Source organism: Chamaea fasciata, unplaced genomic scaffold, assembly GCF_029207755.1.
Source record: "Chamaea fasciata isolate MVZ Bird 193981 ecotype frontalis unplaced genomic scaffold, bChaFas1.0.hap1 SCAF_22, whole genome shotgun sequence".
NCBI classification, from domain to species: Eukaryota; Metazoa; Chordata; class Aves; order Passeriformes; family Sylviidae; genus Chamaea; species Chamaea fasciata.
This window is the reverse complement of record NW_027094107.1, coordinates 7,805,426-7,827,067: the sequence shown is the minus strand read 5'-3', so window position 1 is coordinate 7,827,067 and position 21,642 is coordinate 7,805,426. Positions and strand designations below refer to the sequence as shown.

The 21,642-nt window shown below is 43.5% G+C and overlaps 1 protein-coding gene across 1 annotated transcript in view; it reads left to right on the top strand.

The window, feature by feature from the left end:
• COL4A5 (collagen type IV alpha 5 chain) overlaps positions 1-21,642 on the top strand; it is a 65,142-nt gene that overhangs the window by 19,386 nt on the left and 24,114 nt on the right. The window contains exons 3-30 of the mRNA XM_066202456.1: positions 2,239-2,328; positions 3,535-3,579; positions 4,368-4,412; positions 4,519-4,581; positions 5,372-5,425; positions 6,105-6,131; positions 6,896-6,976; positions 7,987-8,049; positions 8,577-8,612; positions 8,707-8,748; positions 8,859-8,951; positions 10,161-10,214; positions 10,320-10,376; positions 12,250-12,294; positions 12,395-12,448; positions 12,623-12,664; positions 13,132-13,264; positions 13,866-14,039; positions 14,884-14,967; positions 16,213-16,305; positions 17,233-17,303; positions 17,519-17,710; positions 18,149-18,317; positions 18,961-19,053; positions 19,140-19,244; positions 19,794-19,891; positions 20,152-20,302; positions 20,427-20,540. Of these exons, the coding sequence (XP_066058553.1) occupies positions 2,239-2,328; positions 3,535-3,579; positions 4,368-4,412; positions 4,519-4,581; positions 5,372-5,425; positions 6,105-6,131; positions 6,896-6,976; positions 7,987-8,049; positions 8,577-8,612; positions 8,707-8,748; positions 8,859-8,951; positions 10,161-10,214; positions 10,320-10,376; positions 12,250-12,294; positions 12,395-12,448; positions 12,623-12,664; positions 13,132-13,264; positions 13,866-14,039; positions 14,884-14,967; positions 16,213-16,305; positions 17,233-17,303; positions 17,519-17,710; positions 18,149-18,317; positions 18,961-19,053; positions 19,140-19,244; positions 19,794-19,891; positions 20,152-20,302; positions 20,427-20,540 (2,368 nt within the window). The remainder of the gene's footprint in view (positions 1-2,238; positions 2,329-3,534; positions 3,580-4,367; positions 4,413-4,518; positions 4,582-5,371; positions 5,426-6,104; positions 6,132-6,895; positions 6,977-7,986; positions 8,050-8,576; positions 8,613-8,706; positions 8,749-8,858; positions 8,952-10,160; positions 10,215-10,319; positions 10,377-12,249; positions 12,295-12,394; positions 12,449-12,622; positions 12,665-13,131; positions 13,265-13,865; positions 14,040-14,883; positions 14,968-16,212; positions 16,306-17,232; positions 17,304-17,518; positions 17,711-18,148; positions 18,318-18,960; positions 19,054-19,139; positions 19,245-19,793; positions 19,892-20,151; positions 20,303-20,426; positions 20,541-21,642) is intronic.

Below are 21,642 nucleotides of genomic sequence, written 5' to 3'. Positions count from 1 at the left end.
AAGATCATTAGACAAAGAGCTGTTTATATAATCCCCCCTCTTTGATTGTCCCGTTAGGAGTGTGACCATGTATAAGATGTACTGGAAGTCAGGCACTGAACCTGTTCTGTGCTGGGAAGACAGGCAGAGCCTTGTGTGACACACGCTGCTGAGCCTTTCTGTTCCCCTGGGCTTCACTGTGGCCCCAAACCAGCATCTGCATCCAAGTCACTGCTCACTGGCACTAAGTCAGCTTAGCAGAGCCTAATGCATTCCTTCTGAGACTCAAAAGTAGCCTTCTGCCTAAGCATCAGAGCATTCCCTTTAGGATACCCCAGTTTTGAGAAAAAACAATTCTAGAAATGTGAATTACTTGTGTATGCTTTAAAACTGCTTCTCCCCCTGCTTGTGTCCTATTAATAGAGTACATGGAACTCTGCCAAACTTTCCTGTATCCCTGTTTCATTGGCTAGATCTTGCTGCAGAAAAGCAGAATTTTAGGGTGTTTCCCAACTATATTTTTTCTTTCTATGCCCCGAGCAACAGTCATGTTCAAGCTTGTGAGCTGGCAGTTTGGCCTTGTTGGAGTAGCTGATTGAAGGCAATTGAGAGCAGAATCTGACTCCTTGCCCATTCCCCAAGCAAACCATGGTTCTATAGCTGGCGCATCTTTATTTGGTATTTTCAGGATTGGAAGAGGAGATCTGAGTTGATCTAAACCTTTGCTATTTATGTTTTAGTTCAGTAGCTTCCAGTCTGAAACAAGAAGCATCCAACCTTCGTCAGTTCTTTCTGTGTAAGCAGAACTGGCTCCTGGGTTTTTGCATTTATAAGAAAATTTATTGCACACTAACCAGGGGCTACAATCTCATTCCATCTCCAACAGTTTAATGTCTTTTTTGGCACTGACTTCTTGTGGAAGACTTGTTAAATTTCTTTTCCGTTTCAGTGTGTTCCTGCAGTGAGCAGGCAGTTTTTTTCTGCCAAATCTGTAGCATCCAAATCTTCATAAAAATCAGTCTGGTGTGGGCAATAGGAAAAATCTGGAGGCAGAAGCAGCATCTGAACAGGATTGTCATTTATGGAATCATCTATAGGGTGTTTAGATAGAGAACAGTTTAAAAAAAAACCCTCAAAGAGAACTGGATCAGCATAGTTTCTCTCCCCACAAAATTTGCCCACGTTTCTTTAACCAATTTTTTATCAAAAATAGGGATTATAGTGCAGCTATTTCCACTGTAATTATTTGGACTTGGATGTAAGTTCCCTTAGGACATGTCCGATGTACTCCCTGAGCTGTGCCCAAGCATGGTCCTTCAAATAATCTGTTTGCTTTTGGGGGTAATTTTTGGCAAACTCCACAGGAGTTGCCCTGGCAACAGTTTCCTCATGCAAGGCTCTGATTTTTGCTGTTCATTTCCAAAGTGGGCTTGGAAAACACTCATTTCAGTTTCAATACTACAGTTCACTAGCATCTGTTGTTGCCTCTTCTATTCCTCCTAGCTGAGGGCTTCACGTTTCTCTTTCTTTCAAGGCCTTGGCTTCCCCATTCCGTGGCTGTTTAGAGTGGAGACCTTGGCATAGCTGCATTTTAGAGGACAGTCCTTCAGCCTTAGATGACACACAAGGCCAACCCTCTGCTAAAAGCTGTTCTAGCAACCATTTGTAGATGCTGCTTGCTCTGACAAAAACGTGAGGAAGAGCGACCAGGTTGAGATTAGAAGGCACTCTGTAGCCTGACTTGCCCCTCACACACCTGACATGCCTCTTGTGCACAGGTGTGTTTTTAGTGTGCAAACACACTTCATGCCGGAGCTTGCTCCAAAATCTGGTTTTGCCCAATGGTTCCCTTATCTGGCACTCCCAAATTCCTCATTCTCTCTCCTTCAGGGACACACCAACCCTTTCATAGCCTGGCCTGGGATAGTGACACTCCTCCACAGGGTCTCTTTTCAGACGAGGTAGCAGACCAACTGTACAGCTCCATGCAGAAGTACTTGTATTGGGTTTGCATGGGATAACTCCCTGTGAAACCATAAACCCATGAAATCAGTTTGAGTGCTGTAATTCAAAGTAAATCTGTCCACGTTCAGGAATTTCTTTAGTTAAGCAGGTGAGATGTAAAGTCACAGTGTTAGTTTGTCAGTGTGATGACTTCCTACAGAAAAGAAGAAAGATAGTGTGTGTTCTAAATTTTTCATGTATGATCACATAGCTTCTGTCACATTTCACCTCCACCACCACCTATTCTTTTTGTAGGGTGAAAGGGGATTCCCAGGCTTGGAAGGACAGCCAGGTTTGCCTGGATTTCCAGGACCAGAAGGACCACCTGGTCCAAGAGGCTCAAAGGTAAGTCCCAATTCACTTGTATGGTATGAAGGTGCTGGGCAGTGTTAGCTTAATTACAGTGCTGATCCTAAACAATTCCAGAACTCCTGATTATCATTGGTTTGATAGTCAAAATCTTCAGATGTTGGGATAGAACAGGTTTTTTGGTTGATTAGTGTGAGGAGTCAGCCAGAGGAGGAAGATAGCTCTGAGTTTCCTTTTCGTTCTTCACCTACACAGGTGCCTGCCAGCCCTCCCTTCCACTAGGCTGCACATCAGGGTCAGAGAACAGGTTTGGCAAGGTGCTGTGGTGCAGCTTTGTTAGTCCTTGCACGGAGGAGATCCTGGCTTAGTTGAGTTTGCTGATAAGAGCAGAGTTGTGCTCTCAGCTGCCCTGGGGGCTCCCACCATGTAGGTAAACTGTTGTTTGCACCTGATGGCATTCCTGGAATGGGATTCCGGGGCTGGCTTTGGGTGGGGTGATGCAAATGAAAGCCTCACTGAACCTGTGTGCAGAGAGCTGAGGAATGCTCCTGCCTTTCCCTGGAGGGCTTCCATTTATTTCTATTTACTACTGAATTGCATCCTTACGCTCAGATGGTGTAATTCAGCAGTAAAATACATTTGCCTTTAACATAGATAAGGACATCCAAGATCTGCCATTTCTTTTGTAAGTGCTCACAGTATAAACTTAACACAAGCACATCAAAAAGAAGCAAAGGAAAAAATAGGCAGGTGATAAGAAAAAAATAAAGGAGTTCTACGCTAAAAGAAAAGATTAATTGGATACGACAACAGCGAAGCAGCACAAGGGTCTTGGACTGGAAACTTTTGTTACACTTTTATCCCATAAATGCATTTTGTTAAGGTTTTGATGCAAAGCTCTGCATTGTGATTGTGTGCTGATCACGATGCACAGTGACACGGGCCCAGAGGCGAGCCGTGCCTCTGCCCACAAGGGGCCGCTGGAGGATGTTCCATGGGAGGGCTGGCCCTGCCACTGCCACTGACCCTCAGGTAAACTTTCCTCTAAGCCACAAATACTTTTCAGGTCAGAAACACCAAGAGTTAAAATCATTTTGAACCCTTTGACTCAGGAAATGACAGCTACTATAACTTTTAGCCCACTTACTGTGAGTGTGTAGGAGGAAGTCTAGGCTTGCTGTTTGATAGAAAGACAAACTGCAGCTCGAGTGTGGGGTCTTGTTTGTTTTTGATGTTTTTTAGGGTGACGATGGTCTTCCAGGGCCTATTGGACCCAAAGGAATCAGAGTAAGTATTGATGCAGTTTTAGGGTGATCTGCTGGAATAATGGATAAACACTGTCAGGCATTGGGTGGCTCCTAACACAAGTGGTGAGAAGTGACAAAAAAGGTAATTGACTTAAATCTGAGGAGTAGTCTACCCACCAGAAGAGACTGTGCTACTTTTTATAATTAATACAAGATTGCATGAGCAATACTATCTTAGATACTGTTGTATTTCATAAACTCTTTAGGCAGTCTGCCCCAGTACTCATTTGGTCTGAATTAAGTATATTCATCCTCACTAGCAAACAGTGACAAATCACAAACACAAGACCTAAGCAAGTGGCAGTAGCTTTGTTTCAATGTATTCTGAAGTAGAGGCAGTATGTCTGTGGTGCAGACAGGAGAGGTGGACTTGTTTGGAAGTCCTTTAGATTTTGTGCCTTTGCTTTTTCAGCCAGACACCTCAGCTGGTAACAACTGATACGTTTTTGACTTCATTGAGCCACATCCATTTTTTGCACCACCGAGTGTTTGTTTATTTTCTCTGTACATCTATAATCTATTACTTTAGTACCTCTGCATTGTCTTTTCTATGTTTTTGGGGCTATTTCCCTGAAAGAATTGGTAAGAACTTTGAATGCCAGGTCAGCATGGCATTCCTTTTTTTTTAATCTTAAGAGGTTATTCAGATGTTTGCCTGTCTTCACTCAGATCTGCACAAATGAGTTGCATTTAGTGAAATGTTGGTCAATCCTTTTGCACACCCATTCATACCACACTGTTTCAGACACATGGTTCATTTCCTTCTAGGGACCGCCAGGGCTTCCCGGGTTTCCAGGAACACCAGGACTCCCTGTGAGTAGCAATGGGCTGCATGGACACAAATCTCTTCCCTTTCGTCTTTCAAGCCCACAAGAGCACCCTGCAATCTAACTTTTCTTCCCTCTTTTCCACTTTAAAGGGATTGCCAGGACAAGATGGGCCGCCAGGACCTCAGGGTATCCCAGGATGCAATGGAACAAAGGTGGAATTCCTTAAAAAAATCTTAATGCAGCAATAATGTGGTCAAGAGCTCTTGTTCTCCTGGCTGTAGCCAATAGGTTTAGTCTGTTGTGTGCAGCAGTACTTGCTGTTACTGAGCTGTGAAGGTAATTCCAAGATAATTCAGACTTACACACTCATTTGAGAGAAGGGGTCATGGGCTGGCACTTAAAGCACAAGTTTTGCCAGAAATTGCCAGCTCCAAGACACAACATTGTGTGCTCTGCAGTCAGTGAGATCAAACTCTGTGTTCTAATCCTTACCTGTATACATTACAACTGAGAGGTGTGTCTGATAATTAGCTCAGATGCTGTGTCTCCTCACTGTAGCACTCTTGCTACCAAGAAAAACTCATTACTTAACAGGGAGAGGTTTTAATTATTAATTTTTAATATTATATTGAAAATACTGATTCAGTGTCCTTGTTGGAGGACACTGGCTTAATTTATTCATTATAATTCTATTCTGACATGCTACTTAGCTTCATGTTGGGACTTGCCCAGAAGAGAAGTTGATCGTCTATAACATTCTGTGAGTTTTCCATCTCTGGTGTAATACTTTGCCTGGAAGGATGCAGAAACACCTGACTGTGGAAATTTGTTTCCATCAGTGTTGTGAATTAACCAAGTGATTGTTCTATCTTGTTCCAATACAATTTTCTATTCTGGAGTCATAAGCTAACAATTACACTAGACTTCTGAATCAAAATTTGTTTATCTGGTTTTTGTTATGTTTTGGTTTGGTTTTGGCTAATGATTTCCTTCATCCCTAAGGGAGAGCGTGGATTCCCAGGCAGTCCAGGTTTTCCTGGTTTACAAGGGCCTCCTGTAAGTAAAAGATTTCCCAATCTTGTAATCCACTGAAAGACTTCTACTGTGAAAAATAAATATCAGCCTCTTTTTGCAGTTTTTCTTTTAATAAATAGGATTTTTGAAAATATTTGATTAGAGCTTTTAAATGTCCAATGAAAGTGAGTTTTTCTGCTGCATGCTGTGTTAAAGCTCAAAAACCTCTTTGAAGTCTCCCATGCTGAGATGCTTTACCACCTGCAGAAAAATAGAAATGCATGCATTTGTGGCAGAGAAGGAAGATCTTGATACTGACATGTCGAAGATCTAAAGAGTGTTACTGGTGATTAATGGGTCAGAAAAAGGACCCAGGGTAGGGTGTTTTCAGCATTAAACACCACAAGGATGTGCAGCCAAGTGACTGTCAGAACCAATGTACAGAGGATGGATAATAGGAGGCCATGTAGAAACCAATTGCTAAGAAAGGGAAATACACTCCTTCTAATGCTCAACACCCACTATGAAAGTTCTTCTCTAATTTTTCCATTTGATTCTCAAGTTCCTAAAAAAAATATTTTCCCCCGTTCCATATATTGTTATAAGTTTCTATCTTTACATCTGCCTCATGGTGTAGTTCTGATTAGTGCTTTGCAAACAACATATCAGTGATTTATTTCTTTTTATCTTCCTTTTATTATTTTGTTTCTTTTAAACAAAGGGACCCCCTGGTCTGCCAGGTATGAAGGTGAGTGTGCTGAACTCTGACATCCAGGTACTTACCAGCCATGGGTGAGTAACCTGCTTGTTTCATGCCAGACTCTGTGCATCCCCTGCGACCTGGAGTGACATTCCTGGTGTTCCTGGGCCACTCCAGTGCTCACTGCAAATTCTGCAGTGGCTTCTTTGGGTCAGCAGCTCCAGAAGGAGCAGAGTGTTTCCTGAAGCTGTTTCCTTGGGACTGTGAGGGTCAGTGTTGAGGCACAAAGTTAACAAAGCGTCTGCAAATATCCAATGAAAGGAGAATCTCATCAGAACATACACTTTTAAAACAAAGGTACTCCCTGAAATCAGCAAGAAACTACTTCAATATGGACCACAAAGCATAATTATTGTAACAGCACACTCAGCACTAATCTCATGTGCTGGGACATTGGAAAAAGCTGAATGAGCCTTTTTTTCCGTTGTGTCCTATCCACCGCTTTCACATGAAGCTGGAACGTTTCCTTTGTGAAGAAGTTGTGTTTCAATCCCCTAATCTTTTGGAATTTAAATCAATGCTGCTATCTTTGTACAAAATAAAGCCTTTAATAGTTGTTAGTTTAGCCATCTTCATGTCTCCTACACAGAGCTATTCTTGGACAATCTAGTGCTTATATTAAAGTGTACTGCTGGGGTGTAGCATAGCTCAGAGTCTCTTAGAGTCTTAGGAGCAAGTGTGTGCCCTTTGGAGTCAAAATGGTGCTAAGGAATTGTAAAATGTATTGTTAAAGTCAACTGTATTTTTTCTAGGGTGAACCAGGTGAAATAATTACATCCTTGCTGCCAGGACAGAAAGGTGACCCAGGATTTCCAGGTCTTCCAGGGATACCTGTAAGTTTCATAAAGTATCATTAGGCTGTGTTCTGCCAAAGAGATAACACGAAAAGTACTCTTATTACAGCACAGTTGGCAACTTGGTGCTTGGGGATTCCTGTTTTCTTGGAGATGCAGTGTTCACATTTAATGCCCCTCTGATTTATGGCTTGAGGGAAAGTGTGTGATTCCATATTGCTCTTAACAGGGTAACCCACAGAAAGGCAGAGAGGTCCCCTGGTCAGGAAGGTGCTGTCTAGCAGACAGCAGTGCTCAGTTACTGATTTGCTTCCCTGCTTTTCCTGCCTCTTCCCTCTTCCTGGACATTCTTTGTATCAGTTCTGGAGTTTCCTTCGCTCTGAGTCAGTCACATCTGGCTGCAGCTGTTTTGGATGGTGGGAAGGAGAGGGTGATGGCCCAGCTGTTCTCCTCAGGCTGCCGCTCCTGGGCAGTGTTTGTGTTCTCCCAGCAGTGCTCTGTGAAAACAGCCATTGACTGCAGGCCCTGTGCTTCCCCACTGAGCCATTCAGTGCTTTGGTGGGAGAGCAAGGGCAGCCGAAAATGAGTCTGTCAGGGCTGGACAGAAGCCAGACTCCCATTTCCTGGTACAGACAGGCAAGCCCCAGGCTGCCCTGTGACCAGACTGAGCCTGTTAGCATCTCTGCTCCTCTCATCTCTGCTTCCCCATTGTCTGGTGCTGGCTGGGAGGAATCTCAAATACAAAGTGGTTTTCTTGTTGAGTGGATGAAGGGAGAGAAAGTGCAAAAGTAGTTCAAAACAAACAAACAAGAAAATCATCCCTTTATCCGAGCCGAAGAGATGCCTTGATGTTAAGAGCAGAACTCTCCTAACACGATGGACACTCCTTTAGGCCTTTCCCCAAGCACAGATGGCTAGGTTAGTGGTCAGCTACGTTGATTTGACGTGTATGGGATGCCAGCTGTTGGGGTTATTTGAGCTTAAAGCTCTCACTGGGGTGTTTTTTCATAAGAAGGTGCCTCTCATGGCCTCCTCCCCTTCCTCAACAGGGCCCGCCCGGCTCCGTGGGAATCCCAGGCCCACTCGGGCCTCCAGGGCCCCCAGGTCTGACGGTGAGTTTCTTCCACCTGCTGCTCATAAAGCCTTAAATGGGACAGTTGTGACTTCATTTGGGGTTCTCAGTAAAGTGCAGAGATCCTGGTAATCGGGATTTGGTATGAGGACAGCAGCAACCACGCATTCACTTCAGCCTGCAGCTGTTACTGTGCACCTTTAGATAAGATACTTCTGGAACAACCTGTCCCCAGGCATCTTATTGTTTTAAATTGTGCTGAACTGTTGTGCAGACCTCTTACCTGTGTGAAACGTGAGACGAGATTTAGTTTATTTCGACCATGATGTTTATAATACCTGACTGTTTAATTTCATTTTATGCTCTCACTTAAGGGAAAAACTAGTTTCTTACATGTTTGTGGAGTTGAATAGCATGAGTTTGCAAAGGCAAGGAGGGTGCCTTGTCAGCATGGAGATAATTCACAGCAATCAAAGCTGCAACGTTGTTGTGGGTGGGTTTTTTTTCTACCTGGGATTTGTAAAGTGCCTTTAAGTGACTTGATTTTTTGGTTTCCTTTTTTGATAGGGACCTCCTGGTCCACCAGGGCTGCCAGGACCCAAGGTATTGTCTTTCTCATACTGACGGTGATGGTGGACTCTTTTATTTCTCTTTCTTTTTGTGACTTCTAAGGGCTGATGAGTTATACTTTTTGCAGGGTAATATGGGTTTGAATTTCCAAGGGCCCAAAGGTGAAAAAGTGAGTAGGTGATCATAATGATATTTTTTTACTTATTACTTTTCAAAGTACTTACGCTTGCCATTTCTGCTCGTACTGCCTGTAACAAACTGCATCTTCCCACACATTAGGGTGAACAAGGTCTTCAGGGACCTCCAGGGCCACCAGGACAAATTGGAGAGCAGAAGAGACCAAATGACATTGAGTTTCAGAAAGGAGATCAGGTGAGTGGGACACTTCACCCACCTGCAGTGAGTGTGTGATCAAGCTGCAGCCTCTGTTGCTTTGGCTCATATAAGCTCACACCCTGCATACTGCAGAGGTTCTGTTTTTTTTCTCAGAGAACTGAATATTCCAGGCCTGAGTGCTTTTCCTTTAATAGAAAGCATGCCAGTCACATTACTTCCCTTAGTAAAATAACTATCCTAAGGAAACTCTCTTAAAGGCAGTTCACAGTAACATTAAAAGCAGTTAAAATTCCATTCCTTGGAGCACCCAGAACTGCAATTTTCAATGCAGTCTGGGGGATTCAGATTCCCACTAATTAACCAGCTGTGTCATCCATTGTGAAGAAGTCTTTCAAAAGTTTTAATTCAATTTCTTCTTTTTTTTGTTATTAGTGATGCCCCAAGATCTTTATTCCTTGTGGTCTGAATAAAGTGCTTTCCCTGTTTCTGGCATCTCAAAAGTAAATATCAGTCATATTGTTACAAGTAAGCTCAAAACACTGGTTTGATTTGTATGGATCCCTCCCTACCCATAAATGCCAGAAGGTCATTGGGAGAGTTAGCATTTTTAAAGTTATTACATATTTTTTCTCTTTTACTGGGGAACATTCTGCTGTGCTGTTTAATTCTGGGTGCCACAGACAGTGTGAGCAAAAGCAGGAGGATCACGGGTGCCTGCATGTCACATTTTCCTTGAAGCTTTTGTGATATTCTCAAATACCACCCTGGGTAACAGAAGAGTTGAAATAGAAATGAGAACTTTTTAACACCATGATCCTGTGACACTTTTCTGACAAACACACTTTGATCCTGATGGCCTCTCAATTTCAGCAATTGCCAGTAATCTGATGACTGTTGCTCCTATAATTTCAGCAGGATCTGGCATTTGTGTGGTCTTTATTCCTTTTTTCCTTTCCTTTGTTTACTATTGGATAGCACCTGCAGGCCCCCAAACCAGCTGCTGCAGTTTATGTAGGAGGCAATTGTGTTGCTAGTGGAGTGAATCATCTAAATAAACAGGATGAACAGTTAATAAATTTTATAGATTCACTTGAAATTCCACACAAAGAATAAACATGATCCTTTATAACTTAGCATCTAAATGACAACAAAAATACTCTATTTAAGAAAAAAAAAAAAGTCAACAGAGCTGCTAGGGGAGTGATGGAGACTTTAATCCTCTTTTTCTCTGCCCATGCTTGACAGGGTATTCCAGGTGATCCAGGCCCACCAGGACTTCCTGGGCCACCAGGCCCTCCTGTGAGTAGAACTCTTAGTTCTGTTTTTTTTTCATCTGTATCAGAACTGTAACTTCATTCTGCTCTGGCTTGTGGGCTCAGTTTAAGATGACGTTTGTGTGTCCAGGGTCTTCCCGGTGGTGTGAAAGGTGAAAAAGGTGAGCAAGGAGAACCAGGCAAAAGAGTAAGTAGTCTGTTTAACCAAACATTTATCTTTCCATTCAGTGTTATCTTTGCCAATTAAGCAAATGTTGAATTCAGGTGGGGCCATCACTTATGGGTAAGAGTCTACTTTTTTTTCCTCCTTGTAACCTGGCAACTCGCAGATGACGCACAGGGGTCACGACAGCTTCTAGCTCTGGCTCTCTCAGTGCTTTCTGATAGAGTTATCTACATGCAGATCTCAGTCTGGGGAGCAGGAGAAAATAGTTTAAATTCTGTTATCTGGTTAACGTGTAAAAACCCTCAAAGTTGTTGGACTGCTTGTGTGGAGCAGCAGTTTTCTGTTTCCTTTTGCAAAGGGCCTTCATTCAGTTTGCCTGGTACTGGGTTGCCAAGCAGCATGAGATTGGTGTGTGTGTGTGTGTATATAAATATATATACAAGCTGGTCCATGTAAGCCCATTCTTGGTGGATTTGCTTGTGAGGAGAGTCACAAAACCGGGTCTCTGAATGCTGAAAAGGCCAAAAGTAGTCAGTTTGTCATTCCCAAGAGACTGCCTCAATTTATGTGCTATGTGGGGAGGGCACGAGGCAGGATAGCTTTATCTAGGGATAGCAAGAGTCACTGTGTTCCTGACCAGACTCAAAACAATCCTGGAATTTAAACCTACTAAGATATCACAGCTCAGAAAAGCTATGAAGAAAATCATGAAGTGCTAAGAAATAGGATAAAAATAATATGGGCTGGACCAGCAAAGAAAAGAGAGGCTGTAACCAGCTCGAAACATCGAGTATCTTCACTTCCACAGCTTCTGAATGCATTGTTTCATCAACAAAATGGGCCCCTCTGAAAATTAAGACACAGATTCTGCTCAGGTTAATTGGACAATATATAAACACTGTTTAGAAACATGCTGGTAGTAGGTTTTCCAATTTCCATAGGAAACAAATACAGTGGAAATAAATGTTTGGTACTCCAGATAAAATCCTTCTTAGTTGTTGAGATTTATAGAAGGGCTTTGATTTGTCTCTTTCAAAGAACAGAAAAAGCAGATTTACCAAGCCAAAAGTCTCATTATATTTTGAGTGGGTTTGGAGTTGTTGCTCCTCTCTGCAAAAGTAAATGGGAACCACATAAATTTGCAGAGATCAGGAAGGATAAAAGTCCTGAGGGGATATGTCAGATGCCTTTTGCCAAAAGCTTGTTTACCAATATTTTTGTTTGGTTTTATTACTCTGGATCTGGGCACATTGCATACTTGAAGTGCAGTTTTGCTATTAAGTTACTTTAAAGTTGCATTATTGGGCTCCATATGATTCTGTGAGGCTCAAAGCCATTCCAGATATACTCATTAAAATGTCACTCTACGTATTCAAACAGATAGTTCTGCACATTGACAGGAAATCCTAAAACCTCAGTTTTGAAAGTTTCATTGATACTAATGAGAAAATTGTGTTGATTTAAAGGAGAGTTAAAATTCAAACACAGTTTTATTTAGTTTCACTGGTCACATTGTACTAATTTCCTAATTAAATACAGTGTTCTACTATTTATGCAGTTGGGATCTGTTTTCCCAATAAAGGATTTCTCTAATGCTAAAATAAAGGGAGTAGTGAACCCAGTTAACCAGCAGTAGTTAACTGAAGATCATTTTGTCTTGGATTCACCCAGCATTTCTCTGAGACTGTCATGGTTTTGTGCTCTAGTTTTCGAGATGGAAACCTCTGTTTAGGTAACTCCATTGGTTATGATTGATGTCTTTGATGTGTTATTCCAAGGACTGCATTCTAGATAGAGTTTGGTTTATTGAAAGATGGGAAACAAGTAACATAATTTCCATAAGGACTCTTTACCACTGAAGCATTTTTATTTCAATGCATATTTGTCTTTGAAGGGAAAGCCTGGCAAAGATGGAGAACCTGGTCAGCCTGGTAGGGATGTGAGTACTTCAGATGTTTTTAATCTAAGCAGACTCCTTATAAGCATTCCTTTTGATATGGAGAAGATCTGAGTGTGATTACATTTCCCTTTTCTTGAAGGGCTTACCTGGTGGGCCAGGAATAAATGGTGCTCCAGGAAGAGATGGAGAAAAGGTATGCCGGGATTTTTGTCAATATTGCTGTAATAGATTGAAAATTTGCCATCACTGAGTTCAGTTCTGCCCGAGCAGTAATTGCATTGCCTGTGCTATTACAGTGTTGAGGAATATTTGCAATAATTTATGTACTGCTGCACAGTATCTGAAATGCTCTTAATTTCATTGGTAGGGTGAAAAAGGTGACATGGGTCCCCCTGGTCCTCCTGGATTTGTAAGTTGCAGATCCTTTATTTATTTTTCTGCTTTTGGTTGACAGTGTTGTTTCACTGTAGTTCTTGGCTGACTGAGAGCCCTATCTCTGGGTACAACACCAAGAGCACTAGAAAACTTTTCACATACGCACTAACAGGAACAATGCTTTGCTTCTTTCAAGATCCATTCTGTGCTCTGGGGTTTGCTAGGTCACAAACACAGGCTAGGCTATAACCTCAGACCAGCAGGACTGAGTCAGCCTCACTGAAGCCTGTTGTAACTATGTTGGCTTGGCAGGCAAACAGCTTCCTATTGGGGAGTGCTCTTTACTGGAATTTTCCCTGGTAATTCAGTGGAGTGGGGGAAGCGTCCTGCCATTGGCATAAGGTTCAAAGTATGTTGAACTTTCCCTCCCTCACATCTCTTTATGATTCCAATGACTCTTTTCTTGGCAAGTGGTTTCACGTGAGCATGAAACATTTACAGGTCGTTCCAAGGCCAGGCATTGATGCAACAGTGGGACCAAAAGGTAGCAAAGGATTGCCAGGACTTCCAGGAGCCAAAGGGGAGCGTGGATTCTCTGGGAGGCCAGGCCCACCTGGCTTGCCAGGATCTCCAGGTAGGAGTGCAAGCTTTAAATTAGGTTGTATGCTCCAAGGTGTGAAGGGGCATTTGGCTTCACAGCCTTTACACACTCGTTTAAATATTTAGAGCTGCCTTTGAGATTGAAGGGTGGTCTTGAACTTCTGGGGATAATGTGAGGAATTCTGAACATTCCTTGCCCTTGCTGTGGTGAACTGAGGGTGCTAATCAGATACTAGCTTAGTGCTCCTAGGGGTAATCTATCTCATATCACTTAGCTCTAATGTATGTTCTCCATTGCATTACACAGAGTTTTGTGTACAAGTCTGGTAGGAGATGATCTGAGTGAGCAGTGACACCTGTATGTGCATTATACATGCACAGAGAGGAACATAATGATTCTAATGTTACAGCTCATGTATGTTCTTTTTTCTCATCAATTCTCCTTTCATTACTCCTGGGTTTTGTTTCTTTTTTTTTTTTTTTTTTTTGTTCCCATCATAAACTTAGTTGTAGAGTCTCAGGTCGGTTTTTCAAACAAATCCCTCTGAAAATGTGAAATGCGTATCGTTGTCATCCTCCCAAAAATGTGATGTAAACCATTCAGCTAGCAAGGAACTGAGTCCTTCCCATCTTAGGGATCACCACTGTTGGACCTCCTGGCCCACCTGGCTTACCTGGGGAGAGAGGACAGAAGGGAGATCCAGGTTTACCTGGGGTGTCTATTCCTGGGCAACCAGGAGCTGAGGGACCACAAGGACCACCAGGACCACCGGGTCCCCCAGGGCCACCTGCACCATCTGTTGCTCCTGGTAAGTGATGATCACATAAACAGCAAGCAGAAGAGACTAAACAGCTTTGACATTTGTTTAGGTTTGTGTTCCTGTGGTTTGTTTGTTTGGGTTTTTTTAATTCCACCTCCAAAGATGTAGTTTATCAGCAGCTGAGGTCTGTGACATTCCGTTCCTATCCATATTCTCCAAGCTGCTCCCATTGCAAATCAGGACGTCTGTAGGACGTGTAGCTGTCTGAGGACAGGTACAGAATTTGTTCCCTGCCGAGAGTTGTGATAGCAGGAGAGCCAAAGGTGTATCTTCTCACAGGATTCCAGTTTCATTCCATAAATATCCCAGTGTGCAGAGCGCATGAAACCAGCTTTGGAGGGGACGCTTTAGATGAAAGAACTTAGCTCCTTTTTGGTATGGGGAGAGTAGGGAATGGCAGATGGAATGTAAGAACTGGAAAGCTGTAGTGGAGAGGGGCTAGCATGGTTCAGGAGGAATTTAGTGTCTAGGTGGCGTTGGCATCTGCGGTGCCCTCGCTCTGATGATGAATCCTAGGGATGTTTCCATGATACGAGGCTGAATAGCAGAATGAAGTGTAGAGATGGGAGTGTGTAGGCTGTGGGAAGCAGTGGGAGACGGTTGAGGCTGTAAAGAATTGATGGTTGTTGTGTAATACCCCTGTTGCCTTTTGAGATTGAATTACATGTGTGGGTTTTCACCAGCACTCCTGTCTGAATTGCCAAAATGTTTGGTCTGTGATTAGGGCGGTGTATTAGAATATCCACACAAATACATTTTTGCACTGAACACGTGTATTTGGTGCTGCTGTCAGTCTAACACAGAGAATTAAACCTCTCCTGATTTTCCTTAGGTGAAGGCTTATGTGAGCAAGGGCCACCAGGCCCTCCAGGAATTCCAGGACAACAAGGTTTTACAGGGGAGCGAGGCCAAAAAGGTGCAGTATCATGGCTATATTTTCTGTTTTTCTCCTTTTTTATTTTGAAGCTTGGTAAAAAATGTAAAGCCTGCATTAAATAATGATTTACAGTGCCCCTTCCCAGTAGGGTTGAGTGCAGATGTTTTATGTCTCCGAGTAAGAAAGCTGTTTGCTTTGAGTGCAGGGTACTCCTTCACCTCATATTAAAGCACAGGAGCCTGAGTGACTGAGGGTACACCCAATGTCTAGCATGGATCTTGAATAAAGTAAAATGGAACTTGAGGTTTATGAGTATCCATCTCCCAGGCAGATGGAAACTGAGTGCTTTGTAACAGCACTGGCCAAGTCTGTGTGAAAATATTTTCTAGTTCATGAATGAATCTGACTTTTTTTTATGGAAAGCAGCATTAAAATTATAAATGCAAGACCCGTAATTTGAGTTGGTCAGTCTGCAGTAAGTTTGTTTGTTTGCCAAGCAAAAGAAAGTCATATTTAATATATATCCTTGTTTCCAAAAAGACAACCTTGCAATGAGGATGCTGATATGGGTAAGTGAGAATCTTTTCCTAGCCCAACCATGGACATCATAAATGACTTTAGACATCTCGCTTAATTTTGTACTCACTTCAAAGAGAATTTTTTTTTTCTCATGGAGATTGTAAGGATTAACTAATTAACCTAAATGAAATGCTCAAATATTTCACTGATGAATGTCACATAAGTCTGTATGTGAAGGAAATTCCTAAGTTTCTTGAAACCAATCTTTTTTTTTCCTAATTAAATACTTTTAGTCTATTTTCAAATCAATGAAACGTTCCCAGTACTTATTTTGCACTCTTGGAGTTTAATTAAGTTTGGGATTTTGATATGTGTGGTTTAGAGTTGTAGTTAGAAGTGTCAAGAAGTGTCCTACTTTAAAAGAGGACACTTTTGCTGAGGAAAAAAAAAAAAAAAAAGCCCAAGGTTTTATTCTCTATTTTTGAAAGCACTGCTTTTGTTTTAATTATTTTGCACTGTCATAAATCCATTCTAATCATATCTGATATTGGATGTCTGACTCCTAGCCACCAAAAAACTTCAGTTTAACTTGGGCCCGGAGAGGGGGGAACTTCTAATATTTAAGCAATAATTATTTGAAGTAGTCACTTTTGGACCTGGTATTACACATCAGTAGCAAGCAAACAGTTGCTGTTGTGCTGAATTCTTTTAACATTTTCTAAAACCTGATGCTCAAGTGCGCTTTTTCAATGCAAATCTCTTTAGGTGACCGAGGAGACACTTGCTTCAACTGCATAGGAACTGGAGTGACTGGTCCTCCTGGGGAGAGGGGACCACCAGGACCTCCGGGTAGTCCAGGTAGGGCTGGAGTCTTCACCAGTTTGCTGGATTTGTTCCATAAAGTCACTTTTGTATCAGGGTGTCCCTGTGCAATGGTGACGACATACCTGTCTGTTGTGGACAAGTTTGAATGTGCATTTGTCAGCTCCAGTGTAGAGCTGGTACGTGTTGTATTTTGTGTGGTTGGAAAGAAATAACGTGGGCACACGTAAAACAAACACTCGTTCTTTGAAAAATATTTCTGTGTTCAAAGACAGCCTTGCATGGGACTGGTGGATTCCTCACCTTCCCAAGGCACCTTCTGAACCTGAAGGGTTGGACATCCTTGGTTCTGTAAACATGACCTTCTGTGCCAAATTTAACTAGACAGAGGAGGATCAATCTTTGGTCAAGGATGTTTCTCCCTACCACTCCACATCGAAAAAACAGATTAATTGGTGTAATCCTATTTCTTTAATTCAATCTGCATTTAATGATTCCTCTTATTAGCACATGGACATGGGTGTGGGAATTTTAAAGGGATGCGTTGTATGAATTTATCTGATCGCTCAGTCTATTTATAGGAGTAGGCCACAACTTAAAGAAGGTGTGTCAAAATGTAGATGGATGATGGGACTTGATTAGATAACCTATTCTACATATTGAAGGTTTAGGGTCTGCTGTAGATTTAACTGAGAGAGAAAAATTAACGTCTACTACTGCTATTCCTGGAATAATGGAGGAGCTGGAGCTTTTTAAAAGCATGATGTTTTTTGATGCTCCTGGCTCAACTTAGAGTTACAAATTTGTTTCTGCTCAAATAAAATGAAGCTCTCTCAAAAAAAAACCCACAGTAAACTTTGTCTGGTTTTCAAACAACTTAGTTATTATCAGTGAAAGAGCATGCTTGATCTTGCAGCCTCTCCAGATTTGTGTTTTTCTTTTATGTTTTTCTGCACTACTCAGGTTCTCCTGGTTTTCCTGGACCAAAAGGTGAAAAGGGGCTTCCTGGATTAACTGGCCTTGTAGGGCCACCAGTAAGTGGTGGTGTTATGTTCTGGTGGGGAAAATAGCGTCTCATTTGTCTTGCATGACAGGTAGATCTGTAAACAATAGATTTAATTTCTTGTCTAATACATATTTTTTTGTCCATAATTACCTTGAATGCATGATTGTGTTCCGTACTCAGAGACAGAGTGAAAGAAAAACTAAAATACCTTTTTTTCTTTCTTTTTTTTTTTCCTTCCTTCAGGGCTTCCCAGGCACGCCAGGTGCTCCTGGCAGACCTGGTCCTAAAGGAGACCCAGGGGATGTCTTGACTTCTCCAAGAATGAAAGGTGACAAAGGAGACCCTGGCCTCCCAGGACCTCCAGGTCTCCCTGGCATAGATGGCACCCCTGGACGAGATGGACTGCCAGGTTTGCCTGGCCCTAAGGGGGAACCTGTGAGTTCCATTCTAGGCTGCCTTTGACTGGATGCATGTTTTGGGAAGTCCTGCATGCATTTGACATAGTGCGGATAAGAGAACTGGCACAAACGCAGTGTCTCTGCACGTGAGAAGGCAGGAATTCTCCTCAGTAAGTGCCAATCTGGTGATGATACACTGAGGCCCCTCCTGAATCTGCCAGTGCTCTAGAAATCAGCCAAGGCTCCTCTTGGGCAGTGTCAGAGGGTCCCTTCTGCCACTGTCTGCATTTCACCTGTGTGCTGGGAGGAACTAAGTATCAAGGCTTAGTCCTGCTTTCTACCCTGTTAGCAAGGTGTAGGCAGCTAATGAGAACTGGAAGGATGGAAACTGCCGGAGAGTTTCAAAGCAATGAAACACTTCACTCTTTTGATAGTAAATACATGACCTTTCCCATCATGCCCTTTCTATTTTCAGGGCAGTGTTGCATTCAAAGGAGAGATGGGTATTCCGGGTGACCCAGGGATACCAGGTCTGCCTGGAGAAAAAGGACTTCCTGGACCTCCTGGTTTTGGTCCCCAAGGCTTACCTGGTGAAAAGGGCATCCAGGGTGTCTCCGGCCGTCCAGGGCCTCCTGGTGTTCCAGGTGAGTTGGTCTCTGTGTGCTGCAGAGTCAAACTTTGCCCCTTTTGCTCCAGGTACTTCTCAGCACATAATGCTGCTTTTTAACTTTTCCTTGAGGCTTTGTACAACCTGCTGTTTGTGAGCTCCCCTCCTGAGGGTCCTCACAGAACCACAGCGTTTCTGCCACGTCACTTTAGGCACGTGCCTCACCCTCTGCTCTCACCTCCAGGGAAATCTCTCCTTCCCCACTGTCTGCAGTGCAAATGCCTTGCAACCACCGCTGTGTGCTTGGCCATACTGCAGACACAACGGGTTTGGGGAAAAAGGGGTTGCTTTGAACAAGTCTGCCTTTGTTACTTTCTTGTTAGCTACACAGATCCTAATCAAGCTGTGCTGGTGTCAGTTATGGAAAATACTCCTGACATGATTGGACCTGGGATGAAGCTATTAAAAACAGTTCAGAAAAACCATCTGAACAATGAACAGGCCTTCTGAGTGCTTTAAATGCTTTGTGGGGCTTGGGACTGCAGAACCTATTGAATAAAGTATTGCTGATGTCTGAGTTCTTTGTGAGCTTGGGATGGGACTGGCATCTTCTCCTGCTAAAAGGAAAACAGAAGAGCAGCTCCTACTGAGTGATTCATATTTCTACGTTCTGGTTTTAGGTCCAAAAGGTGAACCTGGCCAGACTATTACAGAACCAGGAGTTCCTGGTCCCCCTGGTCCTCCAGGAAGAAATGGTGATCCAGGTCTTCCAGGTAAAGCAGCAGCTAGATACCCAGGGATTTCCAGGAGCTTTTTATTCTCATTCTGGATAACTCTGTTGATGTTGTTCCTTTTACAGGGGATCCTGGTCAGCCAGGTCAGCGTGGTTTACCTGGCATCCCAGGTGCCAAGGGAGAGCCAGGAATTCCTGGCATTGGCCTTCCAGGTCCACCAGGCCCAAAGGGTATGTTCACTGCCATGTTCCTGTGTTGTGCTGGCTGGTAGAGGGGACATAAGGGGTGGTGTCTCCTCACTTTTTACTAGTGAGATGACTTCTGTCTCTAGAATCCTTTAAAAAATATTTCTCCTAAAGCTATGCTTCTTTATAACAGTTTCAGGAGAAAAAACTGCTGAGCTCCTACTACTCTGTTCACTGTCCTGCTCCTTCTCAGTAGCTCACATTCTTCAGTAAACCAACAGCATTAAAGTGGGCACAACTTTGGGAAATGAGCTCGAATCAATAAATGATTGCCTCTAGATGTTGATGTTTCTGATGTGAAGTGCTTGTGATTTATATAAAAGCTCATGGCACAGGGAGTGCCCCCTCTGAGAGTCCCAGAGACCCTTTGGGGCAAAGACTGAATGCTCAGAAGTTCTCTCAGCTGAATGGGTGCCCCTTCAAGTGTGCTTGGGCTGGCACAGGACCTCTGCTCATGGGCTTTAGGCATGTCTGGAGGAGTTGTAATGCTCTCAGGTGTCCTTCCTGCTGCCCTAATCTTCCTGTCATGTGTAGGTTTCCCAGGGACTCCAGGCCCACCCGGAGCTCCAGGAACTCCAGGTCGCCCTGGTCTGGATGGACCTCCTGGACCACCTGGTTTCCCAGGACAGAAGGTCTGTGTTTGTGTTTACCATGGAACTTCCCTTAGAGGTTTTTCTGTGTCACTGGGAGGATGGTGCGGAGGCTTTCACCTCTCATTCTCAGCTTTTGATGGTGGGGGAAGTAAAATATGTCACTTGAGGTTTTGAGTGAGGGCAGTAAAATAGGAATTGAACTCTAAGATGGTGGCCATTTTTAATTAGTTACTTTTAGCATTTTTAGGAGAGGCTAAAGAAAATACCTTTTCAATTTTTTTTTTAATTATTTGTTATAGGGAGACCGTGGATTTGGAGTTCCAGGACCACCTGGGCCCCCAGGACCCCCAGGCATAAAAGGAGTTCAAGGACCTAAAGGTGATCCTGGCTTCCCAGGAAACCCTGGTCTCCCAGGCCGGGCAGGCTTCGATGGAACCCCAGGGCCCAAAGGTATTGAGAATTCTCCCCTGGTTTGTTCCTTGAGATTTCGAGTACAATGTGCAGGAACTCTTCTCTGAAAGCAAATGTCTCTGAACTGAGTTCAGTATTTGACTAAACAGGAATGTTCTTTTAGGTGACCCTGGACCAAGTGGACCACCAGGACTTCCAGGCCCACCAGGCATCCCTGGCATTGGTGGTCAAGGTCCCCCTGGATCTCCAGGGCCTCCAGGTCCTGTTGGCCCCCCAGGTAAAACTTGCAGGAATGGTTCCCATAGGTTATTTCTGGCATATGCAAGCAGGTGAACAAGATGGTGAAGGTCCAATTAGACAGTGGACAGTGATAATTAATTATATGTCTCTGAAGGGAGTTTGGTTGCCTTTTGTCTAAAATGACTGATGATTGATGAAGATATGAGCTTGCTCCATCTCTGCACAGAAGGGTACATGTGCATGCGTGTACATCATTCTATCCATCACGTTTGTTCAGGGAAATTCCTTTTCCTTTCATCCAGTGAATGGGGCTTGCTGGGCACCAGCTCTTGATGTTGCAAATATGTGGCAGTCCCCACAGTGAGAGAACACTTCCTGTGGTCTTCAGCATGCCTTGCACCAAAGCCCTTCCAAACCCACCCAGTTCCTGCCGTGCCTGGAGGATGTTTGTGTTGCATGTGCGTGAGCTGCACTGTTTGAATGTGCCTGTGTGTCAGCACAAACTGAGCTTGGCGTTGTCTGCAGTGCATGCTGACAAAGTCGTGGCCAGCCCTAAGACCATGCACCATGGATTGGTTGGTCTTATTCAGGTATTTATGAACTCTGAGCTGAGCTTCAGCAAGGTGCTGAACTTGAAGGTAGACAAGCACTTGAGTCAATGGACCCATGAAGCTGGAATTCTGCTCACATGTGTAATGTGGGTCATGGTTAAATCTGTTCCTCCTGAGTGGGGCAAGGAACGTGTGCTCAGGGCAGCAGCAAGCCTGGAACGTGCCCAGAGCTGGGGCCAGCAGGGCTCGGGATGAGGCACACAGGGGTTCCTGGGGCAGCAGTAGCTCCTGAGCTGCCCTGGAGGCTAAACTGAAACAGAAAGGGCAGCTCAGGCCTGGTCTTGGGGTGAGGGGGAGATGTATTAATGTGGGTTTGAATGGTTCATCCAATGCATGTTCTTTTGTCCTCCCGTAACATCTCTGGTGCCAGCCAGAGTTCGATTTCACGTGATCACCGATTTACTCTGCAAAATACCAGTGTTGACAAATGCACAGTGATTACTGGAGCTGATGGGTTTGAAATGTTTTCACTCTTCGTGTCTGTACTGACCAATCAGTGTGGCTATTAACAGCACGGGGCTCTGAAAT